The 25133-nt window shown below is 50.8% G+C and overlaps 1 protein-coding gene across 1 annotated transcript in view; it reads right to left on the bottom strand.

The window, feature by feature from the left end:
- The window catches only part of ANK1 (ankyrin 1), a 129465-nt gene that overhangs the window by 74743 nt on the left and 29589 nt on the right, over positions 1-25133 (bottom strand). Inside the window, exons 2-3 of the mRNA XM_024765035.1 lie at positions 19655-19756; positions 37-135 (exon numbers count right to left, since the gene is read on the bottom strand). Of these exons, the coding sequence (XP_024620803.1) occupies positions 37-135; positions 19655-19756 (201 nt within the window). The remainder of the gene's footprint in view (positions 1-36; positions 136-19654; positions 19757-25133) is intronic.

The raw sequence follows: 25133 nt of genomic DNA, 5'->3' as shown, positions 1-25133 counted from the left end.
GCCCCACCCCCCACCCCCCGCCACCAAGAGACGTACCTTGGTTGTCGTTTCCAGGATGATCTCTTTGTGCAGAAGTTCAACCACCATCTTCACGTGGCCTTCTTTAGAGGCCAGATGCAAGCCGTTCAGCCCATTCTGTGAAGAGCAGAGAGGCAGGGACGGTGGGGTTAGAGGGTCCGTGTGTCCTGCTGGTCCAGGCGGCTGGACTGAGGTCCCTGACCACGAGGGGCTGTGCAAAGGGCCCGAAGGGGAGACCCCGAGTGGTGTCAACATAGGCGCAGGGCAGAGCCAGCCTGTGACCAAAGCTTGTCTGACAGTTAAATTTTAGGGGAAAAAAACCAAGCAAACATTTTCCAGGGCCAACCATGAAGTCCACAAAAGCAGAACTCTCACTGGGTAGTTGAAGTTCCAGCCGCCCGGGCTCTAAAGAAAGCAGCCAGCACAAGGCTCGCTGGTCCCCTCCTGCTTCGGACCCTTCTGACCCTTGCACTTAGATGTCTTGAAACTTTCTGGCAAAAGCTGCCTTCAAAGAGAGCTACTCAGAACACAAATAACTGACTACACGATGGAACTAGCTTTCAGTTCCAATGGAGAAATAGATCTCGGCTCCGCACAGAGAATGATTTTCATCAGTCAGTGACCTCCACCCCGCTCCCTCCCCACCAGCAATCTCCTCTCTTCCCATCTCCACCTTCATGTCTCCTCTGCTGGTCAACTCTGTTCTCCTACGTCCCCTTTCAGGGGGTGCCCCAGGGCCACCGTGGGCTCTGGCTGACAAGAAAGACCCTCATCACCAAGATGGAGGGGCTGGTTCCTGGTGGTGTGAATGGAGGGGTCCCTGGCTCACCCAATATCTCTGCAGCCCCACCATGGGGTCCTGAAACTCCCACTCTCCCTTTGTATCAGGGCATCATTTTCAGGAGATTCCAATTAAAACACAAATATTCTGCCTGGGAGTTCTAGTGCGTTAACCCATTAACAGATTAGCCCTATTGCTTTGCTAACACCAGCACTGGAAAGTACTGAGCGATTACTGCCATAACGCGACACACGTGCCTCACGATGGGAGAACGGAACGTGTATAAGACCCTCTTTACGTCGGGGGCCTTGGACGGGGCAAATATAACAGGTGCCTTGGGTGTCAGAGAACAGCCCAGAGTAGGCTTGAAGGGAACTTTACCTACTTCCTATTTAGACCGGACCCGCCCTGCGCCCCAAACCCACAGAGTACAGCTGGCCAAATCTTTGCCCGTCAGCACAGCCAGCCCTGCCAGGGTGGGTGTGTGTGGAGGGGATGGGAGAGCCCGCTGCAATATTTCCTCTCGCCAATGCCTGAAAATCTCCGTTAGATTTCTTCCTCTTGCAGACTTTGGACACCGTGAAAATGTAGGGTCCAAAGAGGTGTGAATAATCCACACCCCAGTGTGAATGAGTTTATCAGATAAAGGCTAGGTCAGAGCCGTTTTGATAACAGAAAGGGAGAAAGTGGTTGAAGGCAAGACAGCAGGTCTGTGACTGCAGGAATCTGAGGGAGGGGAAGAGCTCGGGGCTGAAGCCAGTTCCCCTCAAATCATTCTGCAAAATACAAACTTGCAGAAAAGCCTTTGTCAGGCGACCCGCTCGGGGGGCCTGGAGCCACTCTCTCCAGCTTTGCGTCCTGACTCTACCCCGGGGAAGGGTCTGCACCGGAGGGAGCCCCTCCTTCCCCAGCGCTGCCATCTGCAATCCCCTCTTCACACCCAGCAGCGCCTTGTCTGGAAGGTTCTGGGCGCTGAGCGCAGGCACCCTGTGGTCACGTGGGAATCCGGGGTGGGCATACCGCTGTGGGAGTCACAGTCTGCTCACTGCAGGGGACTCGGCTGGGGCTTCGAGCGTGCGTGTAATGACTGCGGGGCTTTCAGCGCTCCCGGGGGGCGCAGTCACTTTCCAGGAGCAGTCGTTGGTCCTGAATGCCTCAAAGCTGGGGAAGTGGCCAGTCTACAAGGAAAACACTAACGTTTGCTGCTAACACCCCAGGGGTGGCTGTCCCTGCTCTTTGGAGCCAGAGTCAGGATCTCAATCCACAGGGATTCTAGACACACAGTCTGCCCAGAGGATGCTGGCGTCCAAAGGGTTATTGGAGATCCCTGAATGCTGAGGAAACCAAGGCCCAGAGAAGTCAAATGATTGGCTCAGGTCACACAGCCTTTCTAGGTCACAGCCACATATAGAACCAACCTGGATACCCCAGGAAGAAAGAGTTTGGGGCTTTTTTTTTAACCCGAGGAACTAGTATGTTTCTTTTCATCAGCTGATGAAAGCACAGGTTCCCTTTGTGACTACCAGGCAGCTTAGAGGGACTGCTCAGTCACCATACCCATCCGTGCGGGTCTGGTCACGACCGCTGTAGGTGGTCCCCAGGACTTTACTCGCTGCCCTGGTCCCTAGGAAGCCCCTCTGCTTCCCTCCCTGGGTCACATATCCCCCTCCCAAAGCTGAACTCTGGCAGAAGGCAAGGGACCGTCTAAATATCAATAGATGTGTGTCTCTAATAGTTTTACTCAGCTTCCACCTTGGATCCTGGTTCTAAGATCTCTTTCTTCTTTATGACTTTATTTTTCTTACTTTATCTTTGATTTGTTTCCAACATAGTCACACTAAGTTACTTCCAAGTCCATTACTGTGATGATCTGAATCCAACTCCCTCACCAGGGCCACAGAAGAAGCCCATGTGGCACAGCTATGACGGGTGTGCAAGAAGACCCAGGAATCTAGTGCAGAACAAAATCACACAGGGGCACGGCTATGACAAACTCTTGTCCCAACTACAGTTACCTCACGCCGAGCATGCAGTAAATCCGCTTCGGCAAACATTTACTGAGAAGCTATTCTGTGCCTGGCACTACGCTAGGGATGCCTAAAACACAAACCCTGACCCTCGAAGAACTCAGTTTAAGACAGAAAGGAGATGCATAAAAATAAATGCAAAATCACGTGAAAAACGCCCAAAATGCAGGTATAAGACTGAAAGTAGCACAGAGGAGAAAGGAGCTGCTTGGTTAAGGGGTCAGGAAAGCTTCGCAGAGGGCTTTTCGGGGCAGTCTGCACACAGCCAGGGGTGCAAGTCCATTAACAATGGCAACGTGAGTTTAAACATGTCTGAGTTTAAATTCTAAACCCATGAGCTCAGGTTTTAGAAACTATGCTCCCGGCCCTTCTCATCAAGTGCCCTCCTCTTTCTTCCATGAAGCATCTGGATTCCAGGAATGTACAAACATCCACTGCAGCAAGTTTTCTCCAGCAACTGGCCTCAGCAGATGGATGGATGGCCACATCCAGCAGCTGAAGTCGCTGAAAGCCTGAAAGCAAGTTTAGGGCATATGTACCCAAAGGAGCTTGTACAACTGTCTTATTAGAGGCATAACTGGTCTAGGCAGGAGACCACTTCCAGTATTTCAAAAGAGCGTTTCATGGATAAATACTACATTTCATACTTTCTTTTTCTTTAAGCAGACTTGTTATTGCTCAGATCTGAAGGGGGGAGGGGTGCAAATTCTGGGAGCTACTCGTTCTTAACTAAAACTATGGACAGAGACAAACTGCAATCTACCACCTCTTTAAAATCAGGATCTGTGTGGTGTGTTTGAGTCAAATCAAGTTTAAGTTATTGGCTAAGAGTAAAAGGCAGGCCGCTGAATCTTCCTGGCACCTTTGCAGCTAGTCCCGCTAACCTGACAGCCACTCCACTCCATGCTGAATGGCAGACAGAATACTGAGGGGGATTACGGGGAGAAATCACATATTTCCTCCCCCAAATAACTGGGTGTAGAAGATAAACAAGAAGGAGCTGGAGGGATATTAGAGGAACTTCTTCAGCTAAATTAGAAGCTAGGGAGCAAAGCAGTAGCTACTTGTGGGCATTTTTTTTAGCCACAGGCTTTTCTCAGGGAAATGCCAGCTTGCCAAATTCTTCTTCCCGAAGACCCGCTTCTGCGTCTCCAGTTACGCGCGCGTTAGACTAACTGATTTTGTTCCACAGCCCTTGGCTGCCTTTCCTGTTTTTCTTTCATCACTCTTTTTCTATTTTTTGTTTCAATTTTGATCATTTCTACCGACATGTCTTCAAGTTCTTTGATTCTTTCCTCAGCTGTGTCCAGTCTACTCTGGAGCCTGTTGAAGAAATTCCTCATTGCCATGAAAGTTTTTAAATTTTTCTAGCATTTCACTGGGCTCTTTCTTACAGTTGCCATCTCTCTGCTGAAATCCCCTATCTGTCCATGAACAGTGTCCACTTTTCCTACTAGATCCTTTAACATATTAAGCATAGTTATTTCAAAGTCCATCTGATAGTTCCAAAATCCAGGTCATCTCTACGTCTGGTTCTGTTGATTGCTTTGTCTATTGACAATTCTTTGTTGCTGTTTTCTTCTTACTGTGTGTATTGTAATTTTTAATTGAATGCCAGACACTATATATAGAAGAGCAGTAGAGACTGAAATAAGTTGTGCCTGGAAATGGACATGCCTCTGCTTCTGTGAAGCTGTTAGCACAGGGCTGGGGATGGGGGCTGAGTCAATCAAGTCAGGAGTTGACCTGTGTCTGGGTTTTGTTGTTACCACTGGTGCACACAGCCTTCAGATTATTCCAGAGGTAGGCTGCTGTCACCCGGAGCTCAGAGTAGGAGCTAAGGTGCCAGAGGGTTGTTCTGTGATCCTGATTGCCGCTCAGCTTCCAGCCATCCTTATGTTGCCTGTGCCTCAGTCAGGGTCTTTCTCCACGCTCTTGCCCCCTCCCAGCAGTCCTATGCTCTTCCTTGTTTCAAGGTAGGAGCAGAGCTTCTCTTTTGTCCTGCTCCAGCTTCAGTCTTAGGCAGGCTTTGCTCCTGGGCCTCAAAGGTGGGATTTTTTTTTTCATCATTTTTCCCCTCTTCTCTGCAGCAGCAAAACCTGCCTTGTCTCTATACTTGGTGCTGAGTGAGATTCCCTTGCTCCTCCCCCAGTGGCAGCAGACCTCTGCTTTTTATTGGTATAAGGCAGTTAGTTATTGGCCCCAAATGGCTTCCCGCCCTCCCTGGGAGTACAGGGGGTGTGCCTCCCCCTTTCCTGAAGCAGCACTGGGTCTCTGCCTATGTCCTGGGGCTGGAAGGTTTCCTACCCTCCCCAGGGGCAGAGGGAGTTTGCCACTACTCCCCCTCTGGAGAAGGGATTTTGCCTGAGGTCTGAAGGGGAGAGGGTCTGTTTTGGTTTCACACAAGGGAAGAGTCTGGGGCCACGCCCCAACCCCACAGTCACAGGTACCACCTGCTCTCCTGTGCTGCCCATGGGTGTCCTCTGGTCCCCTTTTACCCGCCTATTTCTCAGGAGCACCTGCTGGAGGCCTGGGGTTCCCGACACACTCAAGCCACACCGGCCTGCAAGAGTCCATTACGACTTCGGCTTGTATGGCAACTGCTTTTCTCTCCTGCTTCTGCCAAAGCTGAAATGGTGGCCCTCTCCTCAGAGGGCTCAGCCCTTTCTGGAGTTCAGCTAAAAGTCCATTGCCTTGTGGCCTCAGCCCTCTGATGGGCTCGGGGAAAACTGTAATTCTGTAGATTATCCAAGCTTTTCTCTCTCTGTTAGGGTGGGAGCAATGTTCTTCGAAGCTTTTTACATCCTAGAAACTCCCTATCCTGAGCCCCTGAGGCCACCTGGTCCCATATGATCTCATCCCACATGGTCTTAACACAGCAGACAACCATTTTAGGATCTTTTGGGCAAAAAGGTTCATGCCAAACATGCACACCTGGAGTTTCTCATCTGCCTTTGCTCTGTTTTTTTCAGGTAAAATGTAGTCTAGAGAATCCTTCTGAGCAGCAATCTGTCTGATGGGAGGGGAGGAGATCTCAGCCAGGCTGTGTTTCTTTTAACATTTTTAAGAAGAAGAAGAAGAAAAATAAAGTCTCATTCAGCCTGAATGATTTAATTTGGAGTATTTTCTTGTACCAACTGTGAGAAATTCCACTGGCAAAATAGACAATCCCAGACATTCGTTCTCAGTAAATGATCCCTCTGTTTCACGTCTCCGATTACCCCAATTACACTAATTGATTTCTCAATGTACAAATCCAGTAGACGTGTCACAGGAAATTAAACTCTCATCCTGTCCAGAGCAGAGGACGATTTCAAACCGAGAGGCCTTGGTGTCCGGAGATCCTCTGCCTCTTTGAAAACTCCAAGAACACCTCTGAGGCTGCTGCTGGCGTTCTCGTGTGGACACGCTCCGTTCCACTCCTTTTCTCACACCCGGTGATTTCACGCACACACACACGGGTGGCCCTGGAGCAGCCTCAGGCTGTGTCCTGAGGACCCTCCTGCCCACCTGCCCCTGCCCCCCCACAGCCCCTGAACGTCATGATCCCAGGCCCTACGCCCTTTCTTTGAGCTAAGCAGTGTGTGTTCCTGTAGCAGCTGGGAAGCATGGCCTTTTTATTCATAAGCACCTACTACCCTGTTATTGGCTCTGCTTAGCAGATTAATTGGCTGCCCTATTATCAGAGGCTATGGAGCCTTGGGCAGGGGAGGCTTCGGTGGGGAAGGAAAGGAGTGGAGTCCTGGAAGAATAAGCCAGAGCAGCAGCAGCAGAGAAGGCCAAGAAGCCGAGGGCCCCAGAGGGGAACAAGATGCAGTGGGGGAGGAGTTTCTAGGTAACTTGCCTTCAGGCCACACCCACTTTACCCAGGCAGTCAGCCAGGAGTGAAGGTCTCGCCCATAAAGGACAAGGATGTATACACAGAGGATCATGCACCTAGTTCTTATATTTTATATGCTACTTTCCCATCCAGTCCGGATCCTCTAGTAGCTTGTTACATCTGTCCAGGGAAGATGAGGATTATACTCTACGTTACAGAAGCTTAATTCCCCGAATAACAACCCGCCTGTACATTCATGACCTCTAGCTTTGCCCTATTATTGGTTCCTATCTGTGGGGCACGATCACTGACATTACGTATTTCTGGGTCTGCAGCCCTGAAACAGAGTAGGAAATAGGAATCTAAACAGGGCTATGGAGAGAGAAAAGGACTGATATGGTTGCCATCCCGACTCCGAATCCTGAAATTGATGAGAAAGAAAGAAAGAGGGAGGGAAGAAGGAAAGGCAGAGACCATGGAAACCAAAGACAGAGGGAAAGACGAGCAACAAAGGTGACGGGAAAGGAAAGACGGAGCGACTGTCACTCTGGGCTCAACGACATGAGGGCATGAATGAAGCTGCTGGCAAAGAAACTGCTACAACAGTATAAATCTTGGGTCCTCTCCTCAAATTGCCTGCATTAAATTTTCAGCCCAAACAGAAATGAAATCAAAAGGGAACAGGGGTTTTCCCATCTTCCCTTCTCTTCTTGTTCCCGTCCCTCACCTCTCAGCTGGAAGATGCTGGCATCTGAGGAAGCAGGACAGGGAACCGGAGGGGTGCCCTGCAGAGGCATCTGAGAGGGAGGAGGGGGCCGCTCTGGAGTGCTTGGGAGGTTGGCACATCGAGCGAATAAACAAACACGTTAAGGATGATGTGAATCCGTGGAAGTCAGATTTCTCGCTGTCTGAAGGGATTTAAAACCTGGAAAGAGGAAAGGCTAGGAAGAACCCTGAGGTCTTGGACCAGTATTGGCTTGATCCCATGGGTCTTTAAAAATACACATACACAGATAGATGTAGAAATAGTTACACACGTGTCTACACACATGACTAGCAGTAGCAGTGGGCACACCGAGTGATCAGATTTTGGTGTCTACATACCAGCCTCCACTAAAAGGAAACAGGGGGCCTTGGAAAAGTAGCTGATCCAGGGCTGGGGCAGGGCTAGTACAAAATGCCACTGGGATAACTTATGCCAGAAAGTCAGGAAATCAAGAATGATGCAAACACGTCACATAACACAGAAGCCCGCTTATTGAAAGGGCTCCCAATGGCCTGGTGTAGATCTGAACATCAAAATAAGTCATGAGAGTATCAGATTACAACCCATCAAATAAAACAGGAATCCATGAGTCTGAAGAGACTCATTATAAGTAAATAATGAATAAAAAACAAATCAATGAGGGAGAAGGGAAAGCTTATCCTTCAGTGGAATGCCAGCTAGTAAACGTAGAAGAAATGATGGAGATGGAGAATCACTCCTTGGAACCACCATAGTGGTAGTGATGCAGGCAGAGGTCATCCGTGTATGTGCCAGGAATGGTGGCTGGGAGTTTGATGAGGGACAGGATATTGGCACTATATAGGAATATTCCTCCCCACGAAAATACTGATCAACTACTGAGGGAAAAATTGATGATATCACAGTAGAAAAACTTGGCAGACACCAACTTCAGCAGGTGATCAAGGCTAACATCCTTGGAGTGGAAAGGGAGCATGATTTCTATGGGATCCTGCTAGGAATGCTCTGCCTCTGCCTGGCCACCAGGAAACATCAGCAGACGCAGCTGAGGTTCAAACTACGGAACGGAAGACGGTCAAAAAGAGTAGAATACAGGCCAAGGCTGAGGAAGCATTCCAGGTTGAAGGAGGCCGATAAGACATGACAAGTGATCCCAGAGGGGCTTCTTGGAGAGACTCTGTGTCATGTGGGAAAGTGCCCTGACTACTGGGTGGTACGCACCGGCTGTTTAGGGGTGACGGGGAACTCCATCATCTGTAGTACATATTACAGATCAAAAGAGAGGAAAGGTCGCAGAGAATCTGGGTGAGGGAGATGTGGGGATTCTTTGTACAGTTCTTGCAAATTTTCTATAGGTTTGAAATGTTACAATATTAAAAAAGAAAGTGGGGGGTAGGAAGGAGCCGTGTGGGAGGGGTAGAAGAGGTTGACAGAGAAAGCGGACGCAGAGCTCTGCGTTACTCTGGGCTCTGGCTCTGGTGGGAGAGGACGGGCAGCCCGTTGCAGTTCCCGTGCGTGTAAGGATCAGAGCCAGAGTGAGAGGCTGAGCACGCACATCCCTCCTACTTTACAGGCCCCGCGAGGGGCGACCTTTACCGGAGTTGAGAAAACCGTTCTAGGCTGGAGACCCCGGAGAGCAGCCGAAGCCCCACGTGGGAACCAGCGGACAGGAGGGCAGGGCAGGGCCCCCACACACCTCACCGCAGCCTCCTTCTGACCCGGCTGTCACGTGGCTCCCTGGAGACCGCTTGGTGGGAAAGGTCTGCTAAAAATATATGACCCGGGGTCTAACACATCGGAAGCCAAAAAGAGCTGAAGCGATTGCTGTCACCCTGGCGGGAAGTCAGCCCTCGTCTCCTTTGCCATCCTGTCCCCGGTCCAGGGCCGGGGAAGGTAGAAGCAGCTCAGAAACGGAGAGGAAGGCGTACGGTCAGAGGGAAAGGCACAGGACCAGCTCTGCATGTGCCCCTGCTCTGCTCTATTACAATCGAAGTTTACCTCCTTAGCCAGGCAGAGCTTATGATTTAGAGGTTACTGGATATTCACAAGGAGAAAAACACTTGAATGCTTTCATTATCTTAAGAAAAAAAGAAAAGAAAGAAAAAACCAGAAACCCACACCTCTTTGGGAGCTCCGGGAGGAGATGCCTCGACCCGGTCCCCTTCCCTCTCCTCTCCGTACACACCTGGGCAGCTTCCTTGTACTCAGAAGCCCAGCGGCCACAGGGGCTGGAGGCCCTTGGGGACACAGAGGAAAGCGTGAGCTCAGGTTAATGAGACAACGGGACTAACGGGACTCTGAAATTCAGCTCAGCAGCTAAGAATATCTCCTGTGGACTAGAAAGAGAATCTACATCCGAGATCTCAGCATTCCTTTAACAGGATAAAAGGAACCGGCTCTTCAGAAGCAGGGCAGTGGGGTTTAGAGGCAAGAACGTCGGACACGGGACAAGGGCCTCTACACTGTCCTCCTGATGTCTAGACACGTCACTTCACCTGCCAGGCCTCAGCCTGTCAATCTTCAAAATGACAGGCCTGCTTCTCTGAATTCCGTAATTCCAGAATCAGTGTACGCACGCACTCTCAGAAGACAACTAAAATAGGGGAGGGCGGGACGAATTGGGAGATGAGGTTTGACATAAATACACTACCATGTGTAAAACAGATAGCTAGTGGGAACCTGCTGTATAGCACGGGGAGCTCAGCTCGGTGCTCTGTGATGACCTAGATGGGTGGGATGGGGGATGGGAGGGAGGTCCAAGAGGGAGGGGATATAGGTATACATACAGCTGATTCACTTCACTGTACAGCAGAAACTAACACAACATTGTAAAGCAATTTGACTGCAATAAAAAAAACATATGTGTTTCTGCACATAGAGATGCAGAAACACATACGACAAGACTCCTGCCAAACAGTGATCTGGGGGGGTTGGGAGCAGAAGGGAAGACTACCAGAAGACTGACTTTCTGTGTTTCTGTAAAGTGTGAGTTTTTCAACAACCAGCCTGCATTCATTTTGCTGTTAAATGAAAGATCTCAAAACACACTCAGGGACATGGTCGTCACAAATGACAAAAACGGGCCTGGCACACCCCGTGCGTTCCCTAGGAGTCGACGGAACTGAATTCACACCCATGCAACCTGACACACACACAGAGCTATCTTTCTTCTTCATCTCTCGAGACTAAGAATGCCACATCTAGTCTTCACGTTGTAAATTCACAGCAATCCAACCATGAAGTGGACTTTGGAGGGTGTGCTTTCCTGTAATATGTTCCAGATCCTTCCTGACGATGCTATCACTCTTTCTAGTCCCTCGGATCCCAGAGATGTCCCCGTCGTTGCTACAAGTGGACATTTTTGTATACCTGAAGCAGTCAGTTAACTCTCCCTTCACCAAGAGGGAAGGGAAATGAACATAAAACCAGTCAGCCCGTCCACGGGGTTCGGTGCACAGAGGCCAGGCTAGGGGTTGGGAGGCCCCGGCTCCAGCTCAGGAAGACTCTTTGCCTCTTCACCGACCTCACTTATCAAGCACCTGCTCTATCCACTCCACAGGGGTGATGTGAGCCTTCAAAGCGGCCATGCCCGGAAGGGCTTGGGAAAGCAGAGACACCAGAGAACTGAAATCTGTGATTCTTAAAACACCGTGGGTCACTCTGATTCATGTCAGGCAATCAACTTCCTTTCCAACTATAAATTAGCCACTGTAATTAGCAAGAGGAACCCCAAATAGCTCATTTCTGCCACGATGCACAAGTCATTTACCTATTTAAAATAATTCAGCGGAAGGAGGTTTTCAGGTTCTGTCTTTTTCACTAGTACCTTTTCTAACAGGAACCGGAGCTCCAGAAGAGTCCCCGGAACCAGGCTCTGGGGGTCTAGTGTTCCCCTTGTACACCTGCACGCCCCGGACCACCACTCTCCCACATGGGGGGTGCTGCAATCACACACCCTTCCCCTGCTTCTTCACTCTTCCAGAGCTGCGACAAACAGCACATTTCCAGAAGCCTTAATGCTACCCTGTGATCGTATGGTATACCATGTATCGAGAGGCTTTCTGTGTGAGCTGGGGGGTGCAGGTAGAATTAGGGAACAATGTAGTTGAACATGACCTCTACGCCTGTCAGCAGTTCCTAAGCAAAAGAGGATGCCAGAGGGGACTTCCCCGGTGGTCCAGTGGTTAAGACTCCGACTTCCACTGCAGGGGGGCCTGGGTTCGATCTCTGGTCAGGGAATGAAGATCCCGCGTGCTGAGCAGTGCGGCCGAAAAAAAAAAAAAAAAAAGATGATGCCAGAGAAGACTAACAGCCTCCATACTGGCCCTGATCCAGATGCACCCTCCTGATCGCCGCATCCTCCCCTCTTACATGTCATGTACCCCAAGCTCACTGACCTCCCCGCTGCCTGTGTCCTTGGCCACCCCTGCCTCCGCACAGTCCGCTCCTTCCCACTGCAGTTCCCCGTTCCCAATTTCCCTGGCAAACTCCCACTCTTCCTTCCAGGGCTTTCTCTGACTCACCGCAGCCACCACCCCCAGACTAGAAGTGATAGCAGAGCACTCACTGTGAGTGGCTCGCACGTGGCTTAGTAGAGCAGCTCAAGAAATGTGCTGAGTGAATGAATGAGTGAATGAGGGCAGCCTCATTCTGGATGGCGCTGGATTTGTAACCTTCTATTTACAAGCTGGACTTCTTTCCTGGCCTCCAAGTTCTTTGAGAGCAGGGAATGGTTGAATTTAGTGTTTCCCAAGGTCCTGGGGGTGTTCTAAGTGCTCAATACATGTTTATAGAACTATGGTATAGAGAACGGGGAAGGAACAAGGTCCTGCTGTGTAGCACAGGGAACTATATTCAATATCCTGCGATGAACCAGAATGGAAACAAATAAGAAAAAGAATATATATGTGTGTATAACTGAGTCACTTGGCTGGACAGCAGAAATTAACAGAACATTGTAAATCAACTCTACTTCAATAAAATAAAATGCATTTTGAAAAAGGAAAAAAAGTGAATTAAAAGAAAAATGTAAACATACATGTTTGTTGAGTACCTGAATGAGCAGAGAAACTTCAGGGGGTCTTTGCTAGCCCATCTCTCCAAATCCAAAGTTATAAAGCTCAGAAGATATTCAGAAGTAACCTCTAGACCTCAGCTCTCTGAGCTATAAAGTGACAGAGTCGAATGCCAAGATCTCCTCTAAGTTCTAAGACTATAATTTGGAAAGGCAGCAATTATCACAAATCCTGATCAAAAGACTTGGCATTTGGCTGCTGTAGAAGACATTATTCTGTAGCTCTTGTTCAGGTGCTCCATTTATTTGAAATGCTGAAAACCCTTCACCTTCAAGATAAACAGGTACCCAGCAATGCTGGGTACATGTGGAAGGCACATGTGGAAATTTAGGGAACATCAATGGAACTAGCATGGTTTCACATGCTCTCGTGGGCTGTGTCGGAAATTGTTTATGTTTCGTGATTGCTCAGATGGTCGAGCTTCTGGATACAGCAGCAAACACTGCCACATATTTGATGAGTGTGGCTGGTGCCAGAAGTACCATCATGCAGGACAGTCATTATCCCAAGAGGGACTATTTCACGCTGCTCTTAGAAGTGGCACTGCTTACGACGACGTGGATGGACCTAGAGATTCTCATACTAAGTGAAGTAAGCCAGACAGAGAAAGACAAATACCATATGATACTACTTATATGTGGAATCTAAAAAAAAAGATACAAATGAACTCACTTACAGAACAGAAATAGGCTCACAGACATAGAAAACAAACTTATGGTTACAAAGCAGAAGGGAGGGAGGGATAAATTAGGAGTTTGGGATTAAAATATACACACTATTGTATACAAGAGAGATAACCACCAAGGACCTACTGTATAGCACAGGGAACTATACTCAGTATCTTATAATAAACTGTCACGGAAGAGAGTATAAAAAAAGAATATATATATGTATAACTAAATCACTTTGCTGTACACCTGAAACAAACACAACATTGTAAATCAACTATATTTCAATAAAATTTTTTAAATAAATAAATAAATTTTAAAAACTCAAAAAGAAAAAGTGGCAGTGCTTAGATGGAGTTCCTACATGGGCTAGGCGTCAAATAAATAAGGTTTCATCATTAGTGGTTACAGCAGACTGGAGAGCTACTGACTGATTTTATGAGCACCTACTACGTGCAAGTCAGAATCCTGACAAGGAGCGCTGAATAAAGCAAAGTCCCCTCCCTTCGAGGTGCCTCCACTGTAGCAGGGAAGACAGAGAGTAAGACACAGACGCATAGCAAGTCAGGCAACAGTAAGTACCATGGAGAAGAATAAGACAGGCTAAGGGGATGGAGGCTGCCTGGGATGCTCCAGAAAACCCTTCTTCTAACTCTTTGCCTTATGCCAGCGCTGCCCACAAGGCTTCTCCTGTCGGAGTGAAATTTCCTTTATTCCTATCAGGAAGGCCAATGAGCCAGGGTTTGTGAGCGTCATAAGAACAGAGCAGAAACCTAAAATAGTGAGGCTTTTCGCCCCTGGAGTTAGAGCTGGCCGTTCCCAGTGGAGCCCCATGTAGACCCAGCAATTCTAGGAATTCGGGAGAACAGAGGCTCTTGACTTGCTCTCCTCTCGTTCTCTTTTTATTGGGCTAACTGCTAAGCACGTAAGGTCGATGAGTGCATCCCAGAGAGTATGTTTTTTTCTTGCTATGGCCTCCATAATAAAATATTTTAATTTGATATAAGTAATCTAGCAATAATTCTGGAAATTGGACACATGAGGCTGCTGTTAGTATGTGTCTAATTATGGAGCCATTTATTCAAGCCAGTATCGACCATATGACACGTCGTGTGCTGGGTGTTGAGGGGCAGAGGCAGCCATGGGCTTCGCCACCAGGTCGCTTAGCATCTACTACGACAGATAAGACGACTTTGCTATGCTCTACGGTCGGACACGGCCGAGCTGTGAGGGGATCGGGGTGACGACAGCGGACATTGCTTCAGGACCTGGGGACAACTGTGTCTTCACAATGGCTTTTGAGCTGAGACATGACCCAACCAGCCCACCGCCATGTGCGAGAATGACACGGTCCCAGGCTGAGTCAGGGCCCCTGGCCCCCAGATGCCCTGTGCCGTGTGTGCTGAGACCACCACAGCCAGGGCGACAACCCTGTGAGCCTGGTGGGGGCAAGTCCCTGGGCTTCGCTCCCAACCTTCTCCCCCCTTATTCAGAGCCCCCTCGGGATTCTGCCTGGTCCCCTGCCTCAGCTTCCCCGCCAAGTCTCCCCGCTTCTGTCCCTGTGCCCCAAGTCGATTCTCCACACGGCAGCCAGGGCGATCTCTTAAATACCTAAGTTAGATGGAGTACCTTCCAGAGGCGTCCCATCACCCTTGAAGCAAAATCCAAACCCTCACCGAGGCCTGAAAGCCCTTCAAGATTCCGCCCCGGCAATTTCTCCCACCTCCCCGCCTACCATGCCTCCCTTCCATCCTTCCACTGCAGCCACACTGTTCCTGTTCTTCCCCAAACAAACCAAGCTCACCCCTGCCCCAGGACCTTAGCACATCCCCTCCTCCAGGAACACTCACCTCCAGAAAGCACATCGTTCTCCCTTACTTCTTTTTAAATCATCCCCTTAGAGAGGCCTGCCTTAACTACCCTCTAGATGAGGCCCCTTTCCCTCCCTCCTTCATGGGATGTCTCATTAGCTGATGTTATATATCTGTTCCTTTTCTTGCTAACTCTCTGTCTCCTTCACCAGCGATAAATGTCACGAGGGCACAGACTTTGTCCCTTTTGTCTATCTCGCTCAGTGCCTGATACCTGGCACAAACAAGGTGTTTAATAAATACGTGTGAAATGAGCCCCACGAAGACACTGGGGGATTAGATTCAACACACCTCTCGGCCCTGTTCTCATGCGCCAATGCCAGCGTTCCACTTCCTTGAGTGCTGAGTGGCTTCCAAATCTCTCTCTTTGGGTTGGACCTCTTATCTGAGTCCCAGGCTCAAATACAGCAATTGCTTACTGTATATTTCACTGGATTCCTCAAAGACTCCCTAAGAAGATGCCCGCCCAGCCCTGCACACACCGAGGCTGCTCCCGCTTCTTCTGTCCGTGAGCGGTGCCAGCCTCCACGGCCCGCACAAGCCAGACACCCTTCAGCAGGGTCCCTGCTGAAGCCTCCTTCCCCTCTCCCAGCCCCTTCCAACTCATCCATCCCCATGGCCACGACCCTGATCCAGGCCTCCGACGTGTCTCTCCTGCACTACTGCTGTCATCTTATAACCCAGGGGTCCCCCACCCCCGGGCGCGGAGCACTACTGGTTCACGGCCTATTAGGAACTGGGCTGCACAGATGCTCCCTGTCGCTCGCATTACCACCTGAACCGCCATCCGTGGAAAAACTGTCTTCCACGAAACCGGTCCCTGGTGCCAAAAAGGTTGGGGACCGCTGTTATAACTGGCTTCCCTGTATCCACCTGTGGGCCCTTCCACCTGTCGTGCTCACAGTGGGCACCTGTGGCCTTGTCCCTCCTGTGCTTGGATCTGTGGTCGCTCCCCTCGGCTCTTAGGATAAAGAGCAGAATCCTTAAGCGGGTCTCCAAGCCGGGTGGATGCTCTACCAGGACACACGGATGCAGCTGTGCAGGTGGTCAAAGGCTGAAATCCCTCCATCCTTCTCAGTCAGTCCCCTACTCCTGCCGTCCTTGTCCCTCCCCAAGACCCTTCTCCTCACTCGGCAACCAGAGGGTCAACGTGGGGCTCGGCAGGAAACAGTGGCACACACGTGCCCACACTCGTGATGCCCACGCACAGGGCTCAGGCCCTGGGGAACGCTGACCCCGTTGTTGGCCGGGGTTGATCATTGCCCCTGCCTCTCGGGTCCAGCACAGCCCTGAGGTCACCTCTCCGGCCTCATCTGGTCCCCGTTCTCTCCGCCTGCAGCCGTTCTGGCTGCCACTAAACTCTCCAGGCTTTTCTCTGCCTCTGGAATGTTCTTCCCTCCCCTCCCTCATTAACCCCATCTCACCCCTCAGCTCAGTATCTCCTGTTCTAGGAGTCTTCTCTGACCTCCAGCCCTACCCCACATCTTTCTTACACATTCTCCTAACACCCCCTGCCTTTCCTCATGGCTCCTAACATAGTTTGGTCTGCAGATCCATTTGCGTGATTACTTGATTTAACAGCTCTCACAGCCAGTAGACTATAGTTCAGAGACGATGAGGATGATGGCTTTTTTCTTTTTTTAACCACTAAATTCCTAAAGCCCAGCTCTACACGTGAGGAGGTATCCAGGAAGACACTGGCTACCCGGGTCTGAAGGTGGAAAAATGCTTGGATCAATGAAAGACGCAGGTATTCATGGAAAGATACTGGCGTAGGCACATGTAGACATGTGTCCTTGCGTGTGGACTTGTTCTTTTCTATAGCTATAATCATGGTGATCAAAATCAGTAGACATAATCTATGCAATAAGAAAGCTGCCCTGAATATTCAGATGTCTCTTAAATAAGCCTCTTTTCACACTACTTAGCGTAATTATTTCTGAGTATGGCAAACAACTCCTATTCTTTCCACGAGACATACTCTTTGAAAGCGTGTTGCTTATATAAGGATCAGCATTTGCCGTATTACTGCTATCATGGTCCACTGGCTCCAAAGATTCAAGCAAAAGCAAATTCTGGAGCCATGACCCCAGGACAAGAGCCTGTTTTTATCTTCTCAAAACAGTGAACGCGTGCTTTAAAAAGAAGAAGCTCTCATCCCGTAAGGAGGACGGGTCTGTGCGCATCACAGGGCAAGGGCGTTGCCCGGATGGTGTGCTGAGGTTAACCGAGGTTCAAGTTCTGGCCCCGCTGCGCCCCACCGTTCAGTCCTCTCCCCCCTCCCCCGCCCAACACACTCCACTCAGAGCAAAAGCCAAATCACCCGTTAACAACAGAAGGAGGCTCCAGCGACGCTGACACTCCTGGGCGGGTCTGCAGCTCTGCCCCTGCGGCAGCACAAGACAAAGAGCAGCGGGGCCCAGATCTGGGGGAGGGGGTGAAGGAGCCGCGGGGCTAAACCAGTAGGAGGGGCTGTGCACCACGGGGAGCCCTCCTTTCACACACCCACCCCCCACATCATCTCCTCGCCTGCAGCAGTTAGCAGTTTCCTCTGGCGCTAAGCCCATCGGAAAGCGTGTCCATGAAGTGCAAATACTGCATCATGCTCGTGGAGCCTGAGATGAACCGAGGAGGTGCCTTAGAGGAGCAACGGCAGAGGGACAGGCCATCCACACGCCGGGGCCTCACCACCAGCAGCCCGATCAGGACCGAGCCCCTCCCGGTGTCATCAGAATCTTCCAATTTCACACGGAAAATCAGCTCTGGCTCAGGGCTTAGGGACATGAGGTTGACCCCATTTCTGCTAAGTGGCTCCTTTGAGTGCTGGCGTCTTAACCCTTGGAAGGCCTCTGAGGGGCTGGTGCGTCTCAAGTGGGCGCACTGCGGGCACTCAGCTGGGTTTCTGGGCCTGAACAAAGGAAGCCAGAACTCGCATCCCTGCCGCCCAGAAATGCATCCGCGGGTGTCCCCACGGGGCTGGGGGGTGGTTGGCGACACCACAAGGACAACTCACACAGCCCCTCTCCTGAGCCCTCTGATCTCAGGACTCTCCCTTGGCCCCCAGACTTTGCTCCTACTGTCTCTCCCCATGAAAGAAATGGGTCCAGAGTGTCAACCTCTCCAAAGGCGACCTTTAGGGCTGTATGTTTACTTAGAATCACCTCGAATGTCCTCAGGCCTGTGGACGCGCGCACGCTGGGATATTTGGGTGGAGGGATGACATCTAGTTTGCACCCCCAAGTCTGTCCACACGCCTGTCTCCCCTCTGAAGTTCACGGCCATGGCTGCTCCTTCATATCACACGCCTACTTGTTTCCCATCACACCACCCCCCCCCCCCCCCCCCGCCCCATCCTCTCTGATCTTCCAGCTGTGGATTTAGACCACAGAAGACCAACTGGATCCAAAAGGAGTCTTGGCACAGGGTATTGTACACCTTAAGTAGGATGAGGGCCAGGAAAGTGAAGCTGAGGGGCCGGGGCCAGAGGCACGCCGCCAGCGTAAAAGTTAAGCTGCATTCCTGGTATTTCCCCTGCTGGCTTGTAAAAGTCATCCAGTCCAGCACAACACGGATGGACCCTGAGGACACCGTGCTCCGTGAAATAAGCCAGTTACAAAAGACATACACTGCATGAGTCCACTGTTATGCATGAGGTACCTGGAGCAATCAGATTCCTAGAGGCAGACAGGAGGTTGGTGGTCTCCAGGGGCTGGAGAGGAGGGAAGGGCAAGCTGCTGTTTAATGGGTGCAGAGTCTCAGTTTTATGAGATGAAAAGAGCCCTGGGGATGGAGTGTGGATGTACTTAAGGCCACGGAACTGTACACTTACAAACGCTTAAGATGGTCAATTCTATGTTATGTGCTTTTCACCACAATTAAGAACAATTTTTTTAATGGTTAAGATGATTTTTTAAAAAGTCACAATCGGTAACTTGCTTCTCAATCAGAAACGGAATCAGCTGTGTACGTGAACAACTGGCAGAAACAAACAAACACAACAGAAGTCATCCATCCATGGCCCTGGCCACACCCCTGTCCTCCTCCTTGGGAGTAAGATGCTCTCTATTCAGTCAATGCCTAGATTTCTGGCCCCAAACCTGACTCTCTGTCTTCCAATCCATCCCGCACACTTTCAGTCCCCTCCCCCTCTCCAAACCAAGCCCTGTCACTCAGCACCAGAAACATCCAGAGAAGCCCTTTCAGCTGCACTAGTTCTCAGTCTCTGTCAGCATAGGACAGAGCAAGTCCTCAGCACTGTTTCCTTCTCAGCCCAGCAGCACACCCACAAAGCCCGCTGGTGGACAAAGGAGATGAATGTCACCACTGACACAGCATCCTTCAAAGGCCCTTCCTCCAGCCCACTTTCAAAGGCCACAAATTTTAAGACCGAGCAGGGACCAGCCGGAGACTTCTAAGGGGAGAGGCCGCAGGGGATGGAGCTGGGTGCAGCCCACACTGTTTGGGGCCCTGGGCCGCTGCAGGGCCACAAACTCCAGGGTTAGGGCCTTCAGCGGGTGGGAGCCCCGAGGGATGTTTGAGGCCACTGGGAAAAGGTGAACAGAGGCAGATTCAAGCCTTCAGGAAAGGGCACCGGGCAAGAGCCGCTCTTCAGAGACCACATGCCTGCCTGCACCCTGCATCTCGCTTACCTGATTACAGGTGTTAATGTCTACCCCATTCCGCAGGTGGTCCAAAGCTTTGTCCAAGTTACCTGATCTTGCTGCCCTCAGAAAGCTGGTAGCAGCATCGGCCTGTGAGGAGAAAGAGAAGCTGTGAGTGGGTCTGCGTGACAAAGATCTCACTATCCACTCAAGCCCAGAGCTGTGAAAAAGGGCCAAGGTCATGGCGGCAGCCAGCACACCCTCCTGTTCAGGTGCCCACCATGGTCCCCAGGCGTGTACGGGCCTGGAGCCCCTGGACAGACCGCTCTCCACCCACGTGCGGGGCAGCCTTTAGAGCTCAGCCTCCCTTCCTGTTGGTGTTTTTATGAGCAAGCGATCTTGGCTAGGACCTGGGAGGGGCCGGCCTTCGAGAGGGTTCCCATTCCACCAGTGACCGCTCAGCAGGCCTGGCGTCTCACTGCCTCGATGCTTCCACGGGCTCCGCCTTCCTCCTGAGGAGCCCAAAGCACACTGCCCGGCCCCACCCACTGAGTCACAACTGGAGGCACCACAGGAACCAGACGCAAGCTCTTTGGTGCTATTCTGTGGTTTTGTTTTTAAGTAAATAGCGCGTAGCACTTACTACGTGCCCAGAACCATTATCGGCACTTGACATATAATATGTATCAACACACACACACACACAGATGCATTTCGTCATTTAAAATATCCCCAAGAGGTAAGTACTATTGCCGTCCCTATTTTACAGATGAGGGAACGGAGGCCCAGAGAGCCCAAGTGACTTGTGCAGGTTCACACAGCAGGGAAGAGGCACAGCAGGCAGTCTGGCTCTGCCACCTGACCCGGCAGGTGCCCCTCGCCAGTTTTCCTGAATGACAATAAAGCACTTGGGGTCTGTATGCTGAGGCTCAGCCACCTACAGGCACATCCAGACCCTGCCCAGGACATTGGTTTGTATTAGAGATGAATGATGGCCAGAGAGTGAGAGCTGGGGGTATGGAAGACAACTGCAGGGGCTCTGAGCAGCTCCCCTGCGTCTAGGGGGGCCTTACAGTCTGCAGGTACCTCTGCTCCTGTGTTCTTATCTGTAAGCCAGGGAGGGAGGGGGACAAGGCCTGGCTGTGAAGCTGAAAGGAAATATTATACATGACTATAATTATTACATCAGCACAAGCACGGAGCACGGTGCTTGCACACGGTGTGCACTCTGGGTGAGTTTAACAGGTGAGAACTGTCAGGTGACAAGACACGTGTGAAGTGGGGGGAGGTTAGGGTTGGGGGGCTTATGCCGTTCCTCCAGAAGATCCACCCAGGGGTGCTCTGTCTCCTTCCATGCTCCCCTCATCCAAGAATGTGCTGTACTGGGCTGAACCGTGGCCCCCCAAGATACGCCTGCACCCTAACCCCTGGAGCCTCTGAATGTGACCTTACGTGCAAAAAGCGTCTTCGCAGATGTAATTATGTTATGGGTCTTGAGATGAGATTGTCCTAGATTACCTAGGTTGGCCCTAAATCCAGTGATAAGTGTCCTTACAAAAGACAGAAGAACACACTCACACACACACACACACACACACACACACACACACACACACACACACACACACGAGAGGTCGGAGTGAAGCGGCCACGAGCCAAGGAAGCTGGCAAGCAGCAGAAGCTAGAAGCTAGAAGCTAGAAGCGGTCAAGAACAGTCTCCCCTGGAGCCTCCGGAGGGAGCGTGGCTCTGCTAACACCCTGATTCAGACCTTTGGCCTCCACGCTGTGAGAGAAGATATTTCTCCTGTTTTAAGCCACCGAGTTTGTGGTACTCTGTTAGAGCAATCACAGGGATGATGGTCCCTAAACATGTTAGATTCAAAGTCTACAGCTGACCATCTCAGCGCCCTACAATGAAACCGAAGCAGGCCTGCACACCTTCACCCATTAAACAGTTAATCCGGGGCAGGAAAGATTCTCCAGCCTTACAGATCTTCACACCGGAGGGCTGCCCCGTGCCCCCGTCCCTGCCACCTCAGGCGAGGATTAATCTGTTGGTTCCTCATGAGCTGGATTCCCAGAAAAATCAGGCTCAAGGTTCAGTCCCTCCGAAAATATCTGTCTGTGCCTGCTGGTTCAGAAAGCCTGTCTGGACTCAGCTGTCTGGAAAAAAATATAGTACATTATTTCCCCAAAATGAGAGCATTAGAGAGAGACACATCTCCCACTTGTCCAAACTGTCTTCTGCAACACAACCACAGGATGTGGGAGGAAAACCTAAGCATGGTGGATACAAATAGAGGCAACACCAACTAGGGACACTGTCACTATTCAAAGCATCAAACCTAGGAAGCAAAGGAGAACATTTATGACAGACAGACAAGCAGATACACAGAGGGCTGGGGAAGCCCAATCTGGATGAGGCTGAAGAAGGCTCGATAGTTTCTGTTGTGTGTCTAACTGAACCATGAAATTATAATACTAATATCAATCAATTCTATCTTTCAATGCTGATCACAAACTGTGAGGCAGGTATAATAATTATGTCCATTTTAGAGGTGACAAAACTGAGGTTTGGAGAGGTTAATAACGTGCCCAAGTTCTGTGTTAGTTAACACTCAGGGATTCAGCCCAGGACTCCCTGAATCAAGCCAAAACCTTCCTACTGCCCTTGACCCCGAGGTGCATTCTCAGCGATTTCAAACCTGAGGGTGACCAGAAAGCCATGACAGGTGTAGGGGCTGGGAGGGCCCCCATGCCTTTCCCAATTAAACAGTGAATCTATGGCAGAGAAAGGGTCCCCGGCAGGTCCTGGCTCTGACCCTGACCTGCTGCGTTGAGGCCGAGACAGGCCTCTAGGAAGGAATCATCCAGTCCCAGGCCTTCCCTTCCCTGATGATAAAACTGATGGTAAAAATAAAGTGACCGGTTAAGGTCACCTAGATAGTTAGAGGTGAAGTTCAATTGCTAAGGCTTTTTCATTTTCTTTTCAGTCTTCTCTGGGCATAGAGTCGTCAGGACCCAGGTAGGATCCTCAGGGTATCTTACAGGTGGATTGCAGGTAATAATGGTGTCATTCCACTGTGTATCCCCCAGTTTTAATTCTACAACTTATTTCCTGAGGTCCTGTTTCAAGTCCAGAATCCTGCTAGGGCAAAGAGAGAGAGTAAAAATCCTGACTATAGGTCTCTGCCCTCGTGACTTGCAAAACAAAGTGACAGAGTTAGAAAGTGATCCATTCCACAGGCATGCAGTGGGCACCTCCTAGGTGCCGGAGAATATTTCAGCTGCAGAGCAAATGGCCCTCTTTGGAATGTGAGACCCACTCTTGCCATCTTGTTCTGCTGAATCTCTAACTCAGTTTCCTGCAACTTAATGACCTGTCCTAGGTGCCGTTTCCTGGTGCGTCTAGGAACAGCCTGTAACCCAGTAGGGCAGAAAGAGAGTCAAAAGAATCCAATATGCTCCATTCAGAATATTTACCTGAGTAAATACCAACCAGAAAAACAACAATAATGACAAAATACGAACCAGACTATCTCAGCGCTAGGATAAATTGGAGCAGAGTCCCTGGCCCTCCCTGAGTGCCCCGTCCCTGCAGGGCAGCCTCAGAGAGGCCTCTCTGTGTGGAGAGACCAGAGGAGCTAAAGAAAGCTGCTCGTTGCGTCCAGAAAAATCAGTCCACGCTGGCCCTAAACCCTGTACCACCACCGAGAGCTGTCACCCCTCTGAGCACCCACACCAAGGCTGCCCACTTGCGCCTTTGCCCCTTCCTCACCTTGAGCTTTATTTTAACCTAATTTTACCCTTGAGGAAACTGCCGGCACTGAGGGGAGGAGGGGTCGCACACATCTCATTGCATACGCGGCCCACATCCCTACAGATTAACCCACGTGATGTCCCCGAACTTCTTTTCACAATGAAACAAGTCACCTTTATAAAGCCCTGCCTATGTGTTAAGCCCTCTGCACCAACGACTTCACTGGCTCCGCCCAATAATCTCCAGAGGCAGGTACTTTCATTGTCCCCTCTTCACAGATGAGGTAAATGAGTCACAGAGACGTTAAGCATCTTGTCCGAGGTCACACAGCGAATCCTGGCTGGGCAGGAATCTAAGTAGTGCTTCCTCACTAGCCATGTTCTAGTGCCCAGAGATTCCACTCCAGTTCAGCTCTGGCTGGAGAGAGCCTTCCGCCTCTCAGCACTCAGAGGCTGTGCCCACTTCAGCCCTCGCTTCAGGAGGAAGGAAGCAGAGGGGAAAGGAAGGGAATGGAATTCCTCTTGGGACTCAAGTTCTCATCAGGGCTGCTCGTCAGAAAAGGGAGGTGAACCCTTGGTTACCTGAGACGCCCGACTATTATTAAACTTGCACTTCCTGAGTGGGGCAGATACGAATATAGCAATAGATAAGTAGCAGAGGGGACTCCAGTGTCCGGGGAGGGAGAGCCGGAAGCAGGGAGCTAAATGTCAGCAAGCCTGCTCCCAGGGGCAGGGAAGGCTGCCGAAACACCGGAGCCAGGTGGAGTCTAGGTTTAGACCAGGTGGGAGAACCCAGGGCCTCCTCACGTCTTCTCTGGGGCTTGAGATGGCCTCAGTTTTCCCAGAACAAATCATGACTGACTTTTTCAAGGTCTCCCAGTGCAAGATCTCATCTCAAAAGATGAATGGAAACTGAGCTCTCATTAATTTCTGTAAACAGTGATAAGACAGTATCTCCTTCCCAAAGGGTCTTGCTTGGACAAAAGGCAGAGTCCCTGTCAGAACTCCCAGTAGAGGTTCTGGACCTTTTCCTGAGGGGCTGCAGCACATCCAGAAGACCAAGTACAGCAGGTGGTGTTTGGCCTGTATATGGGGGGTGCCCTTCACATCTGAGACTGCCTTCATACTCAGCGCCCGGGTGTTCCTTGGAGCCCACGTCGGGCCTCCAAGAAAGAACAGGCAGTGCCCGCCCGCACACACCTGTGTGGCCCCTGCATTAGGCTACTGACGACAGAGACACAGAAGTGAATCCTGGGCCCCAGTGTGCGCTTTCATTAGGTTTCTTTCCAGAAAGTTGTGCTATTAAAGGTGTCACTGAGGAAACGAGATGTGTAAGCCAGAGTCCCGGGTCCTCTTATGACCTCTCCGCACAAGTACAAGGCCTTGGGGAAAACCCCGTCCGTTCCTGCGCTCTTCCAGCCTCGTGCTGGGAGGCTGGGTGATGCAGGATGTGAGAAAAGCCACAGTGGACCCTGACGTTGGACAGGCCTGGCGTGAAGCCCCGCTCTGCCACTTGATGCTGTGCCTCGCACAAGCTCCCAGACCTCGATTCCATTAATAAAGTGGGGACAGTGCACCGCTCGCCGGGGGGTCCCCCGGCTCCCCCTCACCCCCATTCATTTCCCGCCGACTCTGGACCTCTGGGCGCTCGTGTTTCCAAGGTCTAGGGCTCAGGCGTGACGCGGCCGCCCGAGGCGGCCCTTCTCCGGCCAAGGCCAAGGCCGGGGCATCCCCGCATGTCCGAGTTGGTCCCCGCGAGGGGCGGCCG

The sequence above is a fragment of the Neophocaena asiaeorientalis genome, unplaced genomic scaffold, assembly GCF_003031525.2.
Source record: "Neophocaena asiaeorientalis asiaeorientalis breed wild unplaced genomic scaffold, Neophocaena_asiaeorientalis_V1.1 scaffold14, whole genome shotgun sequence".
Taxonomy (NCBI): Eukaryota; Metazoa; Chordata; class Mammalia; order Artiodactyla; family Phocoenidae; genus Neophocaena; species Neophocaena asiaeorientalis.
Note: the sequence above shows the minus strand (reverse complement) of the source record. Positions and strands in the feature narration are given on the sequence as shown.